The following is a 20,958-nucleotide window of genomic DNA, read 5'->3' as shown; positions in this document are numbered from 1 at the left end:
TAGAAAAATTTATTAACTGTTAATAAATTTATTTATTAGATGTAATTAAATATTTTTTAAGTATTAATGAAGATTTTTTGAAAGAAAAGTAAATTTTTTAAGAACTTGTTCAATTCTTAGCTAATTTCACAATTAATCAATTATTTCATTTTTTATAATATTTACTAATTTTTTTTGAAATTATTCAGTATGTGAAAAATAAACGTAAAATCTTTAAATATTTTACTCTCGGCTGTAAGTTTTTGGATACATGCATGCGGGTCGCTAGACTCAAGTACCTACTTTTATGACTCTGTCCGTTGAGGTCATATAAATGCAGTCTCTTGTTCTCTTCGTAACCCGAGCGCTCATCTGGTTCGATTTAAAATATTTTCCGTTTTAACTTTCCCTTTTTTTTATATGTGTAATATTTTTGTCAACGTATTTTTCTTAACAATATTTCTCGGAAATGTACTCCCAATAATAAAATGAAGAGAGTCTCCGTACTCTGTTGTGCTTAAAATACTACCAAAAGAGGCAGTCCAAAAGGATCTCTCCGAGCGACAACTACGTCAATTTCAGTCAAGTTCCAAGTTTAAATCGATTCCTCTTTCTTAGCATTTCGTTTTTCAACTAAGTACCAATTTTTACGATCTACATTAACATCATTTAATCGCTGAGTTTCACTTAAAGTGAATTGTGAGGTGAAATATCAGTGTCTTTTCATCAATCTGTGATTGAAATTCACCACGACGTTGATTCACCACCATCATCAGAACTCTACAATCACGAGCTTAAACCGCTACACTAATACATTCATCAGACATTTAAGAGCTCAAGCAGCACATGGTATTGTATTTTAGTAAACCTAAAATACCAAAAAGGTACGAATCAAATTTATACTTGCATACATATTTCAATACAACATTTCCCTCAGCGTCGGGAGGATGTCGGTTCGGCCGTCAGCCCTAAACCGCCCACCGGTGCTGAGCTGAGTTACTAATTCCAATTCATATTCAATTACAATACGCTCATTATGATACTGCGCATATTTCACATTTCTTGCATAATACAATACGAATACTGAGTTTGAGTCGAGTTGAGACTTCACGAGCAAGTTCTCAAACTATTCATGTGCAGTGTTATTTTGAGCCCTTTCTGAGTTCTGACACAATGCGCTCATTATAATGCTGCGCATATTTCACATTCCTTGCATAATACAATACGAATACTGAGTTTGAGTCGAGTTGAGACTTCACGAGCAAGTTCTCAAACTATTCATGTGCAGTGTTATTTTGAGCCCTTCTTGAGTTGCATCACATTACATACATAAAATTCACACAATTATTGAGATTAAAATATTACATAATCTACACAAAGCAATCATTCAAACCGAATTCTTTTCACTCCTTTACTCCACATAAATTTCATCCAATCAATGCACACCTTTGAAATTAGAATCTCAAATTCAAATCATCACTCGATCATACAGTCCACTATCTCTCCACAATCTATCCACTGTCAATCTCTCGCTATCTTCATTCAAACTCACAACAAGCTACATTGTTCACTTTGATTTGCAGATCATATTTGAGACGAGCGAACGAGCGAACGAGCGAACGAGCGAACGAGCGAACGAGCGAACTAGCGAACGAGCGAACTAGCGAACGAGTAAACAATTACTCGAAACCGAGTCCACGAGTTCCTCCCGAACTCCCTTTCACCTCCCGAAGCCAGCTTCGCACGGTTGGAAGTCAACCTCCCTCCAGCGGTCATCCTCAGACGACCATCAAAAACAACTCCACGCCAGTTTAACTTCCTTATAATCTTGCTGGGACCAGATTCATTAATATCACATACATAATATTGTTGTTATTAAAATTGTATTAAAAACCATACACTTCGAAATACAAAATCAAACAGAACTAATTAATTTTTTATAGTAAAAATCTTTTGCTAACGGTATTAAGGTGTCAAAGTCGGTAATCGGAAAAAATAGACCCGGAAAAAAATTTTAAAGTTATGAAAAATTCATGTTATTTCATTAAAATTATTATAAAATAAAAATTATAATAATAATTGTATCACACCCATAATTTTCTTGAAAAACAAGCACCTCCAGAATGACCGCTCCATTTTTGTTACAAAAAAAAAATATTATTTTTGTAACACCAACCGCGAAACTTGGATTTTCCAGCTATAGTTAGGAGGGGTAAAATGATGGATATCTGGCCATCTATAGTTGAGTCTACTTTTCACGCACACGTAAGGATAAGTGACATCTCTCTCTTTATCTGTCTCTACATTTCCGCATGGATGCTAAAAAGTACTATAGGATATTCAGTTTCGTTTATTTCCTACAATCGTCCGCCAGGGAGAGTATAAATCGAAAAAAAAATCTTGGCGACAAGTCGATTCTTGTAAACAATTTTACTAATATTTTAGTTTATCATTTATTTACGCGTGACAGTTCATAAATAAATAAAATTTTATTTGCATCCTCTTAAATCCGAGTTTCGCCGTTGCTATTACAAAAAATTTTGTTCGATACAAATCCGCAAAAGTTGGCGTTTTGGTAATAAACTTGAAGTGATGACACTCGTCTGAGATTATAAATACATTCTCAACAAATCCTCGTACGTTTTATCTGGTCTCGCTTCGCTCGACCGATAACAACGTACTCGGTTTTGTTGAGAATGCACTCATAATCTCAGCCTCGTGACGTCACTTCAAGCTTACCAAAATACCTACCTTTGCGCATACGTATCGAAAATAACTATATACTTATTACTACTATTATTATTATTATTTCTATTTCTATATTTATTTTATAATAATATTATTAAATATTATTATTAAGTATTATTAAAATTAATTTAAATAAAATAATATGAATTTTTCATAACTTTAAAATTTTTCCGGGATTCGTTAAGGTCACTAATAAACAAATAATGGCGCAATTTTTTATAATAAAGATCCGATACACTAATTAAATTGTTTATTTGAGAAACTCTATAAGTCAAAAATATTAAATTTTTCAGAAGAAGCAAAAAACGTTTTTCTCGATTAAGTTTGCATTAACATCGTAAACCAATGATAAATAATAATAATGTTGGCATCCAGAGGCTGGCAATGGCCTGGTCGGCTCGGTGCTCGCTTTTCGAAAGAGTGGGACCCGGGTTCGATCCCAGCACGCAACAATATTTTTCAGTGATTATAATTAAAAATATGTGCGTTACGTTACGTTGCCAGCCTCTGGAAGTGGCAGAGATAGCCGGGCGGCACACGTCTGACTTGGGCGATCACACATTTAAGCAACAACTTGAATGGGTGACCACTTTAGTCAGCGTTGACTAGCGTGAGGGATCTCTGCACACTAGGAGAGGAGCCTAATGCTCCAGTGGTCGATAAAGAAGAGTTTTTTTTATCAATCACTGTAGACTTAGCCCAGCTCCGACTGTACTATCATGGGTTTTCTCTGTGGTTTCCCCATGATTCTGTTCCAACAGCCTGAGAAGGTGAGGTTCATGGTGAATACGGTACAGAAAGCACAAGTCGGGCCACAGCCGCAATATAGTAAAGAGATAAAGTGGAGAGATTGTTGATGCCCTAAAAAGAGTGGGGATTATCAGCCTTGTAAAAACCAGATAACGGTATACAAGTAAAACTCAAAGATAAAAGATAATGTTGGCATCCCTAAAACGAATCGAGCATGAAAAAATTTAATTGTTAACTACTACGATTAATAATAATGATTTACAGTCAATTGACTTATGGGGTTTCTCCCTAAAACGAATAAAATAATAATAAAATCATTAATTTATTAATTTTTCTCTGTCAATCATTTATTATATTTATGAAATAAAGTTCAAAATATGTATTGGAATTACAATTAATGAAAATAATAATAAATGATCATTTATTTTTAAATTCAAATTAGTGAACTGAGAGTCAACAATAAAACAACATTCAAACTTATCACAATTTAACTTTATAAAACTAAAATTGCGAAAATTAGTAAAATTAATGTATTTAATAGTAAACATAATGTATTTTTATTTGATTATCATTAATTTTAGAATTTAAATCAGTGAAATCAGAGTCAACAAGGTATCAACATATTTTTAATTTTAATCCATTAAAAAAATATTGCCAAACTCTTAAAAATTTAAGTATTTAACAATAAAGTTAGTTTCTAATTATCTGATAATTAATTGTTTTAAAATTGAAGTCAGCAAAATCACATTAAATTAAACATTAAAACAATAATTTAATTCAACTTTAGCAAACTAATGCTACAGAAATGATTAAAATATAAGTATTTTGTATTGAACTGATTTTTTTCTACTCAAAAAAAGTTTTTTTTTAGAAAAAAAAACAAAAAGAATCTTTTTTGGAATTTTTAGATTGAATTTTTAATCAAAAAACTCCATAAGTCACTGATTTATAGGGTTTCTTGACGAAATAAGATTTGTATCGACCGATTGGTTAAGCCTTGAACACGAATTTAATATTTTTTGGTGCTGGTATACGTGAGGGGAAATTCAAAGAACCGAAAAATGCAATAAAATTGATTTCGAAAAAAATATGACTTATGAGATTTCTTAACTAAACGATTCAATTATTTTCACTGCTAAAAAAATGCTGTAATTTATTACAAACATTGGTTTATTATTCATTTTATTCTTGATATTTTTTTATTTGCAAATAATTAATAATCCAATGGAATCATCTATTGAAGTTATGGCATTATAAAAATTTCAGTTTGACTTTTCCATTTACTTTTTATTCAAGGGTCTAAAAAATTTATGAAACATTTATTAACTATGAACAAATATTTATTAACAGTTAGTAAGGCTTCTCAAATATTAACAAATCCTTCTATCAGTGTACACAGGAAAAAAGGTTTACTTGAGCCAAGAAAATATTTTTCTTCTTAATTATTTTCTTGAGTGCAAAAAATTTTTTTATGATACAAGAAATTTCACTTATTCCAACAAAATTAATTCCCTTGCTATAAGAAATACGAATCTTGGACCAAGAAAATTTATTTAAGTCAAGAAAATCTTCTTGTTTTGGGAAATTCAGTCTCTTGCTCCAAAAAATTTAGTTCTTGTTAGAAGTAAATTTTCTTGTCTTGAGAAAATTTCTCTCTTGCTCCAAAAAATTAAATATAAAGATAGAAGTAAATTTTCATTAATATTTTTATTGATTAAAATATCAAATGGGAAGATCAAATAATAGTGAATCATTTTTTTTCATTCAATATGTATAATTGCACGCTAAAATAATATAAAATGGGTATCAAATATTCAAGAGAAAAATTTTCTCAAGGTGAGAAAATTTTTTTCTCAGCTGAAGTAGGTGGTGCTGCTTCCCTAAAGTATCTAAAAATTTTTATTTCGGCCAACCCAACTTCCGTCTTCCTTCAGGCACCCAAAAATTTTCTTGAGCCAAGAATTTTGTTCTCCAGTCAAGAAATTTTTCTTTCTGTGTGCCATAACTTTTGAATGCGATAACTTATAGAATTTCTGTAAATTTTATTTGAGTGACGAAATAAGCTTTAGTTTTTCTGCACTTTATTTTCCTAGATCGAAAGTTACCTACTTGTTTATAAGAATTTGATAAAACTTAAATTTAAGAAATTTTTCTTTCTATGTAGTTCTCTAATAATATACAAGCGCTAAATTTAGCGACAGTTTTTAATTTAACGCTCAAGTTAATTGTGACTGGTAATATTTCAGTGACGAAAGTAAATTAAACTTTTGATGTTGCCCACCGTGAAATAGAAGTCATATGGCAAAACACTCCCGAGAGGGGAAGGAACCGAGCCATGCCAATATTCACGTTAGTAAAGAGACGTTATATTAGTACAAAGTCTTATTCAAACTTAACTACCCTCTTCAAGCCTCCGTAACTTCTGTTGGGAGTCAAGTTGTTCAATGTCGAGTGCTCGAAAATTAGATGCTAAGTTTAAGTACTTCTACTTCATGCATGCTGAGTGCTTGTTATCATAAGATGAAAAAACTAAAAAGAAATTATCGATCAAAATTGTAATTTATTACTCTCAACTTTTTTTTTTTTTTTTTTTTTTTATATCGATAAAAAAACTAGTAGAACATAAAGCTCACCAACAAAAAGAATAATTGATGAATTTATTCGTGTTTAAATTTTAAACTAGAACGTTTTCAATATTTTATTCGCTTTGAAGAATTTTTTATCTTAAAAAATTAAAAACTAAAATATTTTCCAAGTTGATTCATAGAAAAATAAAAATTACGACACTTGCAAGTCTGTAGAAGCTAATTTCTCACAATTGCTATTAAATCGCTCCATAACTTGTTAAGCACACATATTATTCAGCGGAATTATATACCAACACTCGCTTTTAATTTATGTTAGTCTATTAGAAGAAAGAGAAGAGGAAGAAAGAGATGTAGGAGAATTCGAAAAACAAACAAAGGAAATAACTCTATTGCCATAATTTTTTAATCCGGTGTAATTATTAATAGTAAAGCGCGAATAAATCTTGAGATTAATGAGGTTAAGCTGAGGCTATTGTAAAAACGAAGGGTGGGAATAAAAAAATAAGATTACTTTTATTAGGCAGACGGAAATTAAAAAAATAGTTTATTGTTTTGTTATTTTTAGGGGCAATGGAGTGTAACTGGGAAAATTCCCGTTAGAATTTATGAAATGCGACCCTCGGATTCTATTAGCTTGGAACATATTTTCTTTTTTTTAGACCCAGCGAAATTTATGCGACTATTTATCTTCGAGTTTTTCGAAAATAATTTTTTAGGCTTGTAATAAAACGGCAGGCCTTGCATTGTTAGAAGAGTTTTTTATTTATTTTAACTTCCCGTTAAGGAAATTGAAAATTTTCGACCAAAGGGAAGTTATTGATTTCGATACAATTTTTGAAAGCCACGTTTTGAGGTCCTAGGAAGCCATTCTGACTATTATCGCCGAAGTGTCCGGCCATGTGTGTGTAAATAAATTTTTATCGTACGGTTTCTCAAAAACGAATGAGCTGATTGAATTCTACAACACTTCATTCGAAAGGGTTTATCAAAATTTAGATCTGATTAGATTTGAGAAGTTAATCCATCTAGCCGTTCCAAAGAATTAAAAAAAAAATTTGAATTTTTATGTTTTTTTTTTTTAATAACTTTAAAGCATGCGGAAAAATCATAATAAAACCATGTATATATTTTTTGTGCTTAAAAAACTGCGTCGAATGAATTTTCGAAAATGAAAATCGAACGACGCATTCAAAAGTTATAGTTGTTTAAAAATTCACAAGATTTTGTTTTTCAGTATTTTTTTAAGATATCTTCCAGATTTCTTAACCAATTAATATAAACCTATACATTTTCTTTTTGTGCAATAAAAAAGGTGTTAAATGCTTTTTTAAAAAAGAAAATCAAACTACGCATTCAAAAGTTAGTTGTGTAATAAATACATTTTGAGCTCTTCAAGTGAACAACGGTGCTTTGAGCTTGAAAAGCTCAAATATTAGCCAAAAAAGACATTTCAAGGAGCTTCAATCAAATTCAACCAGCAGAAATTTTTACACAGAAAGAAGAAAAATTTCTTGACTGGAGAACAAAATTCTTGGCTCAAGAAAATTTTCGAGTGCCTGAAGGAAAACCGAAGTTGTGTTGGCCAGTAAAAATTTTTCTTGAAATTCTTTTCTTGGTTGAAGTAATTTTTTCTCAATTCAAATTATCATAAATACTTGATACAATAAATTTTTATATTTGATCAAGATTTTTAGATACTTTAGAGAAGCAGCGCCACCTACTTCAGCTAAGAAAAAAATTTTCTCACCTTGAGAAAATTTTTCTCTTGAATATTTGATACCCATTTTATATTATTTAAGCGTGCAATTATACATATTGAATGAAAAAAAATGATTAAATATTATTTGATCTTCCCATTAGACATGTTAGTCAATAAAAATATTAATGAAAATTTACTTCTATCTTTATATTTAATTTTTTGGAGCAAGAGATAAATTTTCTCAAGACAAGAAAATTTACTTCTATCAAGAACTAAATTTTTTGGAGCAAGAGGCTGAATTTTCTCAAAACAAGAAGATTTCTTGACTTAAATAAATTTTCTTGGATCAAGATATGTATTTCTTAAAGCAAGAGAATTAATTTTGTTGGAATAAGTGAAATTTCTTGTGTCAAAAAAATTTTATTTTTCGCTCAAGAAAATAATTAGAAAGTAAAATATTTTCTTGGCTGAAGTGAACCATTTTTTCTGTGTAGGGTTGGCTTATGCGGTTAACTGATTTTCAGATTTTTTTTATAGATCACTGAGAAAAAAAAAGCTGGAAAGTTGACCCTAAAGGCCACCCTGCAACTTTCCGCCAATTCCATACCTAAACGCTTGAAATTGCACTTCGAGCTCAAAAATACTATTTGTGTGTTATTTTGAGCTCTACAAGCTCAAAGAAATAGCTTTTGTATGCTTTTGAGCTCTTCGAGCTCAAAAGTCTGATAGAAGTTTAATAAAACAGTATTTTTTGAATTTTCAAACTGCAATAATTTCTAAATGAATGAATCGATTTTCATGCGGTTGGCAAAATTCCACGAAGTTTTTTAGAATCTATGATGTACTTTTGAACACAAACTGGCTGAAAATCTTAGAGAAATTAAAAAAATTCACTTTTTTTGTGACCTCTCGAAAACTGTCGAACTAATCAACCGATTTTGATGGGAGTGGTGGCAATCGACGTGGTTTTTCAAGCTCAAGAGCTGATTAGTTTTTGGAATTGATCGGTAAAGCCGTTTAAAAGTTATTCCAAAAAAACGAATTTTTGAAAATTTTATTTTTGAGATTTCTCAAAATCTAGCGAACCGAATCGATTCAAATTTTCACGAAATGTAATGGCAAAGATACTCTTATGATCGTCACCTATTTTGATCCGATCGGCCGATCCGTTCAAAAGTTATAAGAGGTTTACACACACACACACACACACACACACACACACACACACACACACACACTCGGGGCAGAAGAGATACTGCTACCGGGCGCGTCTCCCCGAGCGGATGGGAGAACGCTCGCTGTCCTTGGATGACACTTAATCTCTTAGTTGATGAGGTACAGCGGGTAGGAGCCAAGCAAAATAACTAAACAAAATACGCTCCCGTGGACAAACTCCCCTTTAATGGGTTGGTCGCACTAACTGACCTAACAAGACGATCGTTCTCTGCTGTGACCCACTGGGAGTGACCGGAACCTGTATCGTAGTTTCCGACGATGCAGGCCACGGCTGATGTGAGCTTGCTCTACCGAGGTGTAAGTTGCAGCAGTGGATCAGGAGCCAGCCACTTCGGGCCTTGATCAGTAAGTACGCAGTGAGTGTTAGAGATCGGAATCTTCACCGCTCCGAGCGAGTCTAGTCCGTCCGTGTATTCCGGGACTGGCTAAGTGTCGGCTAGGCCTCAGAGAACTGGGGTAGGAGTACTATTTCCGAGGGTACACCCGTTCCTAGTTATGGCAACCCGCTCCACTCCGTACGATGCGCTGGTAAATTAAAAAGTATGAGTAATGCACAGGAAACAAACAAGAGTGAAAACGGGCCTCATGCCCAGCAAGACGCACTGCTACTTAGTGCAAAGATGAAGAGGACAGATGCGCTGGCACATCTGGAGAAGCTAGTCAGTGGACTGCAGGACTTTCTCCAAACCAAGCAAAATGTCCACAAGGAGATCAAGTCGAAGTCGACGAACATCTGCAGTGCCCTGAGAAGGTTCAAAAAACTGGACCAAGAATGGCAGGAGATCCAACAACAAGACGGTAATATCGTGATGAAGACGAGTGTGACAGCGGTTTCACCAGCAAAAGCCGACACGTTTGTCGAGGAGATGGACACAGGTGGCGAGGGTGACGTCGAGTCAGTTGTCGAAGACGGAGAGAAAACTGGAACTGATATCAGGCCCGGGAAAAGGAAAGAACGAAATTCCCCAGACTCAATGACCAGCCGTTCTAAGAAGAAGAAGGACCTTAAACCAAGTCCCCCGAAAAACGCGGTAACACAGAACGGCGGAAAAAAGGAGGTGAATGAATGGCAAAAAGTCCAGTCAAGGAAGTCCAAGAGAGAGCAAGCAGTAGAAAAGCTCCAGAAGCAACCGCCGAAGGAGTCCAGGCCAGAGCCTATTCGGAAAGAACCGCGCAAACGGATCAGGCCGGACGCACTGATCATCCGCCCCGCAGAGACGGCAAAGTATGCTGAAATTCTGAAGCGAATAAAGCAGGACGTCCCTGACGAACAGGTCCGTACTACAGTGGATAAGATCCAAAGAACTAGGACCGGGAGCTTGCTGATTACGCTTTCGAGGAAGAGCGCTGACCGAGGCCAAGCCTTACAGAAGACCATCGCGGACATCCTCCAAGAAGACGCGAAGGTAATCTGCAAAGGGCCACAGGAAGACGTCGAAATCCGAGATCTTGACGGTACCACAACCAAGGAAGATATTCAGGCTGCCTTGCAAACGGAAATCGGAGAAACCTGCGAGATACCACTAGGGACAATTAAGATTCATAAGGCCTACAGAGGTACTCAGACAGCTGTTGTGACACTACCAGCAGCTGCAGCGCGGAAGATATTGACAGGAAGCGGTAAAGTCCGGATCGGCTGGGCCAACTGCCGAATCAGAGCTACGAGGAGACCAATCCAATGTTTCAAGTGGTGGCACTTTGGACATCTTGGATCCCAGTGCAAGAGCAATGTGGATCGGTCTAAGCTATGTATTAGGTGCGGACAAGAGGGACACAAGATTGCTGAATGCAAAAACCCAGCGAAATGTGTATTATGCGCGGATCAAAGTGCGGAGAACTCGGCTCATCATGCCGGCGCATCCAGGTGCCCAGTATTTAAAGAGGCACTCCAGAAGATAACAAACAAACAGACATGAAGATATTGCAGCTAAACCTAAACCATTGCGAAGCTGCACATGATCTGCTTATGCAAACAGCAAGAGAACTAGAGTTAGACTTAGTAATGATAGCAGAGCCATACAGATACCTGAATACCCAGCCTTGGGAATCTGACAGCACCACCAAGGCTGTCATCTGGTCTTGTGGTAAGCATCCCTTCCAGAGTGTAGTTAACAATGATAATGCCGGCTTTGTAGCAGCAACAGTTAACGGCATCCGTTTCTACAGCTGTTATGCACCACCTAGCCTATCCATTGTTGAATTCACTGAATTCTTGAACAAACTGACCGAGGACGCCAAGCAGCATTATCCGGTCGCGATTGCCGGTGACTTCAACTCCTGGGCAGTTGAATGGGGCAGCAAGCAGACAAATGCGCGAGGAAAAGCACTCCTAGAAGCTTTCTCTACACTAGATGTAGTCCAGCTCAACAGTGGTGATACGTCAACCTATACTAAAGGAGAAGCAAGCTCTATCGTAGATCTCACTTTCGTCAGCAGCAGCCTCATCAGTGGGAAATACGACTGGAAGGTGATGGATATCTACACAGCCAGTGATCACAAGGCAATTCTCTGGGAAATATCACATGACCGGAATACAAGAAGACCAATCAAGTCATTCAATACCATTGGATGGAAAGTGAAGCCTTTTGACTCAAGCACATTGGTAATAGCCCTTAATAGTGAACCGATTACTACTGGATCCGCAGAAGAAATGACCAAGGACCTGATGAAAAGAGTTGTCCAGGCCTGTGACGCCAGTATGGTCCGGAAACACAGCATAAGCCAACGCCCGGCAGTGCACTGGTGGAACGACCACATCAGTGTTCTTCGGAAAGAGTGTCTAAAGAAAAGAAGAATATCCCAGCGTGGCTATCGACGACCTAACTCTGCGGAGCTGGTCGCAGAATACAAAAAAGCCCGTCGATCATTGAACAAAGCCATCAAGGATAGTAAGAGACAATGCTGGAAAGAGCTCATCAACGAGGTGGATAAAGACGTGTGGGGTAGGCCTTATAAGGTGGTTATGACCCACCTAAAAAAACAACAAATGCCATCACCTACGTGTCCTCAACTTCTCCAGAAAATCGTCACTGCACTATTCCCACAGCAACGCAACTTCGATTACCAGTTGGCGCCAGGCGAACTGGATGACACTCCACCTGTCACTGAAGAAGAACTGCTGGAGGCCTGTAACCGTGTAGCGAATAATAAAGCGCCGGGATTGGACGGAATCCCTAATATAGCCTTGAAAACCATCATAAAGGCAGCTCCAACATTATTCCTAGACGTTTATAATTCATGCGTTAAGGAGGGGACTTTCCCGCATAAGTGGAAACAGCAACGATTGGTACTGTTACCTAAAGGGAAGAAACCACCGGATGAACCGTTATCTTACCGCCCACTTTGCATGCTAGATACAGCGGGTAAGATATTTGAACGCATAATTCACCAGAGAATTGAAGCAGTAGTCGACCCACTCCTGGCAGACAATCAGTATGGATTCCGGAAAGGACGATCAACCCTGGACGCAATCAAACTGGTTGTTGATACGGCCAAGGAAGCAATCGCAGGAACCAGATGGAAGGGTGGAACGAAAGAGTATTGCCTGGTGGCGACCCTAGACATCAGAAACGCATTCAACTCCGCCAATTGGGAATGCATCATGCAGGCCCTCCAAGAGAAGAATGTACCAGAATACCTTCTTAAGATCGTAACAAGCTACTTTGAAAATAGGGTCTTGAAGTATGACACGAAGAACGGTCCGAGGGAGTATGATATTACTGGAGGTGTACCACAAGGTTCAGTCCTAGGCCCGCTCCTGTGGAATATTATGTATGACGGTCTATTAAGACTAACTCTGCCAAGAAACGTCAAACTCGTAGCATATGCAGATGACGTAGCCGTAGTGATTGTTGTCAAACACCTTGACGAGATAAACCATATGTTCGATCTCACTTTTGAGCGCGTTAACCGGTGGATGGACGCAGTGAACCTGCAACTGGCGCAACACAAGACTGAGGCAGTGCTTATTACCAGCAGAAAAGTGGTAGAGACCATTAAGCTAAAAATCGGCGAACAAGAAATCACATCACAGCCTTATATCCGATATTTGGGAGTGATGCTTGATGCCCGACTCAACTTCAAGCAGCAAGTGGAGCATGTCAGTGCCAAAGCGTCAGTAGTGCGGGCCAGTCTCGCACGACTGATGCCGAACGTCGGAGGCCCAAAGCAGAGCAGGAGGCTATTACTGTCATCAGTAGTCACATCGGTGCTCACTTACGGAATATCCATTTGGGCCGACGCATTAAAAACGCAAGAATCATTGAGAAAGGTTGGACCAGTATATCGACTGAGTGCCCTACGAGTAGCTAGCGCTTTTCGCACAATATCAGAGGAAGCAGTGTGTGTTATTTCCGGTACTCTGCCTCTCAGAGTCCTAGCTGAGGAAAGACGGAACCTATATCAACGAAAAAGGTCAACCACACTGAGCCCTGAAGAACTTAGAAGCGAAGAACGGCAACACAGCATCGCAAGATGGCAACAAGAGTGGAATGCTTCAGATAAGGGTCGGTGGACGTACCGTCTCATACCTCGGGTTGATGTGTGGTTCAACTGGAGTCACGGTGAGATCAACTATTATTTAACGCAGATGTTATAAGGACACGGATGTTACCGGAAGTATCTCCACCGCTTTAAGCACGATGATACCCCAGAGTGCCCGTCCTGTCCAGGGGTCAATGAAGATGCGGAGCATGTCTTCTTTGTGTGTCCACGTTTCAACCAACAGCGCAATGAGTTAGAGAAGATTCTGAAGAAGAGAACCCAACCAGAGTCAATAGTAGAGGCAATGTTGTCGTCAGAAGCTGCCTGGAACTCCACAAGCATTTTTGCTACAAAAGTGCTTACCGAGTTGCGATCCATTGAGAGGAAAAGAGCGAAAGACCGAATCTAGAAGGAAGAAATAACATCTTAGCCACCAGGCTAAGAAGAGCGGCAGCTTATTCCTCCCCCCGCGAAGAAATGCCTTACGGCGGTACCATGGGGGATCAGAGGATAGAAGAGAAAGGGGTTTAGGGTTTAGTGGGTAGGGGCGTCAGCGTCGAGTTTTAGTATGACGCTGCGTCGAGTCGCCACATATCCAGGCCAACAGCTATGCCTAGAATCCGTAAAAAGGATTCCCCCCCCCCCAAAAAAAAAAAAAAAAAAAACACACACACACACACACAAGCAAATGACAACAACTAGAAGACAGGTAAAATAACAGCTAGATCCTCCCCTCACGAAGTAATGCCTAACGGCGGTTTCCATGAGGGATTAGGGGAAAGAGGAAAAGGGGTTTAGGGTTTAGTGGGTAGGGGCGCTAGCGTCGAGTTTTAGTATGACACTGCGTCAAGTCGCCACATATCCAGGCCAAACAACTATGCCTAGAATCCGTAAAAAGGATTCCCCCCCCCCCTTAAAACAAAAAAAAAAAAAAAAACACACACACACACACACACATACATACATACAGACATAGTGACAACCTCTCGGGGATAGTCAGGGAAGCTTTCTGTGACCTTCGAATGTCGAGATCTGATGAAAACTCGATTTTTGCAAAACAGGGTAAAAACAATAACTTCCCGATTTTTGAAAATCTTCGATTTTCTTAGCGGGAAGTTAAAAATACTTTTATTAAGAAAATTTTCTTGATACAAGAATTCATGTTCTTGAAAATTTTCAAGAATATATATTCTTAGCTCAAGAACTTGTTAAATTGATTGAAATAATTTTTACCTATATTAAATAAAGCTATTCTCTTATTTATCTATTATCCAAAGATAAATATTGATCCTCTTCTCTTTAGAAATTAATAATTAATAATAATAGAATATATGATCGTCTAAACTTCCAGAGTAAAGTACTTAGAATATTTTCTCTTAACTTGTCAATATTATGAATAAACTTTTAATATGATAAACTTTAAATTTTGGTGAAAAAAAATATTTTATATTTTCTCAAAGCAGAAAGACTTTTATTTAGAAACCAAACAAGCGTAATAAATCCAATTTATAAATTTATCATTTATTTTATTTTTAATGATCACAATCAAATAGTGTTTATGAGTATTAACTCGAGCGTAAATGAACGGATGATAGATATCGCGAGTTATATTTATTATTTGTCAACAATTTTTGCTAAATTTTTTGCTCAATCCAGGCATTTATAACTCCCGAATATTTATACGGCTTTTATGGACTGACAGTGTGCTAAACTATACTTCATACCGTATAAATAAATATAAATCATTAAAACGTATAAAAATCAGATTCGCATCGAGTCTGAATGTTTAAAAATATTTAGTCCGAAAATTGTCATTCATTATTTATTATTTATTATTATTTATTATAATTAATTTATCGCACCTTTGCTTATTTTTATTCCTTTCTTTTTTTCAGCGTTCCTAATCCTCATTTTTTATCACGCAGTAAAACAACGCCACGGTAATTTTATTATTTTTATTTTTATTTTTATTTCCGTCCTTTACGCAATTCGATCTCTGTAATGACTTTTATTTTTTCAACCTTTAGTATGTAATTATAATAACAAAAAAATTATTCCTTCTGGAGCTTAACATAAAATGAAACATCAATTTAAAAATTAAAATGAATTAAATTAATTTTTTTGATGTATTACTTATATTAATTAATCAGAACTTTGAAGTATTAAAATAACAAAAATCTCCAAAGTCTGAAGATAATTGAATAATAAAAAAATTAAGTGAGTAATAAAAATAATAAATTAGTTTTTAATTGGAGATTATAAATTATATTTTATTAAAATATTTAAGAAATTTTTTTTTTAAACAATTAATTTGTTTTTGTTATAAAAGTTCAAAAATTTTCTAAGGACAAAATTTTTTGTAGAGTTCTTGATGTTTCAATTAAAATTGTGACCTATTGTCGCTACAATTAAAATAACAATAACACCAGAATATCATTTCGAGCAGTTTTTTGTTCTCCTCAAGGCGGTAATTAATTATCAATTCAAATCGCATTTAAGAAAAACAATGACAGTGAATAATGAGGCCTTTGGCCATGAAACAATTTAGATTTTTTATATTTTTTTTATTTTAGATGCCTATCAACTCTACGACGATTTTTGAACTGGAAGACACTGAGCGCAGGAGAAAAAAGTGTGAAAAGTTACTTGCTAATCATCCTAGACTGCTTCCCGGTGAGTCTTTTGTTTATTTTAATTTTTTTAAGTAAGAAAAAAAATTACCAAAAATAAAAAATTACAACTTTAACTTATTCTGAGATGTATTTTAGGCGCAAATCAAGATTGTGAGTAAAATATTAGATAAACAAAAAAGATCTCTTATCATTTTTTTGTATCTTTGATATTTTATCTGCTATTTTAATTTCAATTCTTTGCCGGGAATATTGAAAATAATTTATATAGATAAGTTATTTGCAGAGAATTGAAATTAATATTGTGAGCTAAATATTTAAAATAGGAATAAATAATAGTTTAAAAAAACTAAAAAACACACTTCTTATAGAAAACTAAACTAAAGAATAGAAAATAAATTTTAATAAATATAAATGAATAATAGTGTAAATAAGAAAAAAATGTTTTATTGTAAAGAAAGCGTGGGGGGCAGGGTGTCAATAGTTATAAATATTCCATTGACAGATATGAGAAGAAAGATTATCATTTCGATAATACTTTAAAAAGCACCCCACGCTTTTTTTAAAATAAAACATTTTTTTCTTATTTATACTATTATTAAAATTTATTTTCTATTTTTTAGTTTAGTTTTCTATGAAAAGCGTGTTTTTTAGTTTTTTTATACTATTATTTATTTTTTACTTTTTCGTTTGGTTTATTTATAAAAGTGTGTTTTTTTAGTTTTTTTTTTTTTTTTTTTTAACTATTATTTGTTTTGTTGAATTAAAATTCTCTTTGATATTCGAAAATTTGTTAATATTAGATAAATCAGTTAAAGTTAATGATTGGAAATTAAAATTAACATCAATTCCTGTCTATTGACTATGGATAAAATTTATATAAATTAACAAAAATCTAATTTTACAAATTGAATAATGGAATAATCTTATCAAATTAGTGTATTATCATCGATCCTCGATAAATCTACAAAGTTTGAACGAAATCTGGCTGTTTAAAGTGGAAAAAGTAAACTGTAAAAAATAACAGTCGATTTATAATAAGTAATGATCAACTGGAAAAAACTACCATTTTAAACAGTAAAATCGTGATTTTAATAATCACTTTGTAATATTTATCATTTAAATGCTACAATTTATTATTTACATGGAAGAAAATACTATTTCAAACAGTAATATTCGCTATGTAAAAGCCGGAAATGTTAAAGTATAATAATTAAGAATTTTGATTTTGATATTTATCATTTCGTACCTAAAAAATGATCGCATGATATTTTTTTACGGTTCCACGACAAAATCTCCCCGACAAAATACGCTTCAAAATCTCGTTGTTCCCTTTTCTCATGGTTTTTGTGTATATTTATACGAAATAGACCATCACAATTATCAGGGATGATATTATAATTTAAAATTAGATTTTATAGAGGAGATTTTGTCGGGGAGATTTTGTCATGTCACCGTAAAAAATATAAACTACAGTTACTAAATGTCTATACATGCAACGTCAATATTTACAAAGTAAAATGGTAAATTTTAAACGCAACGCTAAAAATCAAACTACAATTATTGATTTGCTTGGACTGGTAAAATATATATCTTAAGAGTAGAATTTTTAATGTTTCAAATGGTAAATTCTCCAAGTGTGAGACCTTTCCCTTCTTCTCATAGTATACACTGAGAAAACAATTTGTTTAACTCAAATGCGCAAATTTATTTGAAATAAATTAAAAATATATATTTAATGTGTACAAATTTCTTCTCTTCAAATATATATTACTTTGAATCAAATACAACTTCGTTTTGGTTTATTTAACTGAATCGACTCATTTATTTCATTTAAATAATGATTTGTTAACTATTAACAAATCTCACTTTAAGTAAATTACGCCTGGTACCGCTACGGTCGCCACTGTTATTTCTCGACGTGATTTGTAAAAAATAAATAATGAAAATTAACTCAGTTTACAAATGTATTTGTTTAATTTTTATAGAAATAAATAAAATAAAAAAAAAAAATATATATGTATATATATATATATGCTTAGACAAATATGTATTGGAATAGTTAACTATAATAGACATTAATAATTATGATGCTGAAGTTAGCAGACATCTGTCAATTTTTTAAATTTTTATGACAGATCAACGATAAAACATATTTTTGAAAAAAATTTGCACTTGTAATTTTTTTTTAATTTTTAGACGTGGAATTTTTTAATTAAAATTTTGTCATGATAATTTTATTATTATAAAAGTTCTAAAAATTGAGAGATGTCTGTTAATTTATGAAAATTAAGTAAGCCGACATCTAAAAATTTTTAGAATTTTTAACTTCCCGCTAAGAAAATTGAAATTTTCAAAAATCGGGAAGTTATTACTTTTACCCCGTTTTGCGAAAATCGAGTTTTCATCAGATCTCGACGTTTTAAGGTCACAGGAAGCTTCCCTGACTATTCCCGCGATGGTGTCCGTGCGGCTGTATGTATGTGTGCGTGTGCGTGCGCGCGCGCGCGCGCGTGTGTGTGTGTGTGTATGTGTGTGTGTGTGTGTGTGTGTGTGTGTGTGTGTGTGTGTGTGTGTGTGTGTGTGTGTGTGTAAGTATGTAAACCTCTTATAACTTTTGAACGGTTGAACCAATTTCATCGCAGTTGGTGCCATTCGAAAGGGCTTCGCCAAACTTAGATTTCCTGTTAATTTGAACTGATTCGGACCGATAGATTTTGAGAAATTTGGAGAAATCTAAAAAAAAGTAGGAAAAAAAATTTTTTCTGAAGTGGTTTTTTTGGGATAACTTTTAAACGGCTTAACCGATCGATTCCAAAAACTAATCAGCTCTCAACCTTAAAAAACCACGTCGATCGCTGCCAATCCGATCAAAATCGGTTGATTCATTCGAGAGATATCGTGAACGAAAGAAAACCGAAAAAAGTGTTTTTTCAGAGTTACTCCGAAATTTCTTGTTTGACCAATTGAAACTTAGAAATTATTTATAAGGCTTAAAAAACTACGTAGAATGCCGCCAACCGCGTAAAAATTGGTTCATTCATTCAAAAGTTATTGCGGTATGAGCATTCAAAAAATAGTGTTCTATGAAACTTTTATCAGACTTTTGAGCTCAAAGAGCTCAAAAGCATAGAAAAGGTATCTTTTTGAGCTCGACGAGCTTAAAACAACACACAGATTGTACTTTTGAGCTCGAAGAGCTCAAAAAAGCGGCCAGGTATTAACGGAATTAGCGGGAAGTTGCAGGGATGGCCTTTAGGGTCAACCGTTTTCCTAATTTTTTTTATTGAAAAAATTGTTACAAAATAAATTATAACTGCAATTTTCAAAAAATATTTTCTAGTTCTAACTTAATAAATAAAAAAAAAAATTAAAAAATTAAAAACGTCGACTAACTTTAGTGTTATTGTTAATTTCAGTATATAATTAATAATTCCAAAAGAAGTGCCCATTTAACCCCAAACGTTCGATATGTCTACTTTTACTATATTTTCCTAACCTTAAACTAAAAATCATTGCTTTGAGTATATTCAAACATACCATTTATTTATAGTTAACAAATCTGATTTGGTTGAAATATATCATTGTTAGCACCAAAGAAATATTTGTTAACTATAAATAAATCTGGATTTCATTCAAATATACTGTAACTTTGTCTCAAATAAATCAATTTATTTGTATCAAATAAATATTTCTTGTGATATTTAAATAAGAGATTTATTTATAGTTAACGAGCCTCATTTCATTTAAATAAACTGTTTTCTCAGTGTAGACTATATATTGAAACGGCAATTTTTACTGTTTGAAATTGTAATTTTTTAAGATGAAAGAGTCGTTATTTACTGTAGTGATAGCTACTAATCACATTTTCGATATTAAATTATAAATTGTGGCTTGTACACTTTCTACATTAAGTTCTGTAATATTTACATTTGTGCAACCCCGATAACTGCTATACTGTTTGAAACTATAAAAATTAACCGGAATCCGAGTGAATTTTACAGTTTATTTTTTTCTACATTTTTTTTTCTAGATTTTTTTTTCTACAAAAAAGATCTCTTATCATTTTTTTATATCTTTAATATTTCATCCGCAATTTTAATTTCAATTCTTTGCCGTGAATATTGATAATAATTTATATGAAAAAGTTACTTGCGAAGAATTAAAATCAATATTGTGAGCAAAATATTCGAAATATGAAAAAATTGATTAGGACCTTTTTTTGTAGAAAATTGAATTTTCTACAAAAAAGGTTTCTAATAATTTTTTTGCATCCGCAACTTTTTGAACAAATCAAACTCAATTCCTTAGAACGAGTCAAATTTTCTTTAGAATATTTTTCTTGAGCGGAAATTAGCATTTTTTTTAATACAGGTTCCTTAAGCTTCCAGGGAAGTTCGCTAATCTGTTACGCTCAACGAGATGCAATCTCAATTAATTGCTTCTGATCTCTACCTCCCAATCTATCAGTTCTAATGTGCGATGCAACTAATTAGTATCCGCGATCCATTATTACACCAGTGTGACGCACGACGGCCCTATACCATACCACGACGCTACGCCGATGATGAGCGACCTCTTACTTCAAGATACTTATAAGCACAACCAATGTTCGGCTTGCCTAATTTAAAACAAATAAGATTCGAATTGGGCTAGCCTAAGTTCGGAAAGCCAAGTTCGCTCCAAACTAGCCAAACTCAGGTTATCGTTACTTGAAACCAGTTCGGCGTTCCCATATGATATATCAGACAAGGGATCCATGAAATTTTCCTAGTTACGTTCAAATATGGCAAGCCAAACATTTCGTTCTGCCTACCTTGGTTTTTATGAGGTACAACCTAGGCAA

The 20,958-nt window shown here is 34.3% G+C and overlaps 1 protein-coding gene across 3 annotated transcripts in view; it reads left to right on the top strand.

Moving 5' to 3' along the window:
• Positions 1-20,958, top strand: part of LOC123270511 (calcitonin gene-related peptide type 1 receptor-like) — a 280,947-nt gene that overhangs the window by 59,496 nt on the left and 200,493 nt on the right. For 2 of the 3 annotated variants that reach the window (XM_044736600.1, XM_044736602.1), the window contains exon 3: positions 16,056-16,155. In XM_044736600.1, coding sequence (XP_044592535.1) covers positions 16,056-16,155 — 100 coding nt within the window. Of the gene's footprint in view, positions 1-15,377; positions 15,423-16,055; positions 16,156-20,958 lie in introns of all 3 variants that reach the window. The other variant, XM_044736601.1, reaches the window with a different exon arrangement.

The sequence above is a fragment of the Cotesia glomerata genome, linkage group LG8 (assembly GCF_020080835.1).
Source record: "Cotesia glomerata isolate CgM1 linkage group LG8, MPM_Cglom_v2.3, whole genome shotgun sequence".
Classification (NCBI taxonomy): domain Eukaryota; kingdom Metazoa; phylum Arthropoda; class Insecta; order Hymenoptera; family Braconidae; genus Cotesia; species Cotesia glomerata.
The sequence above is the reverse complement of the archived record's forward strand: the minus strand, read 5'-3'. Positions and strand labels throughout refer to the sequence as shown.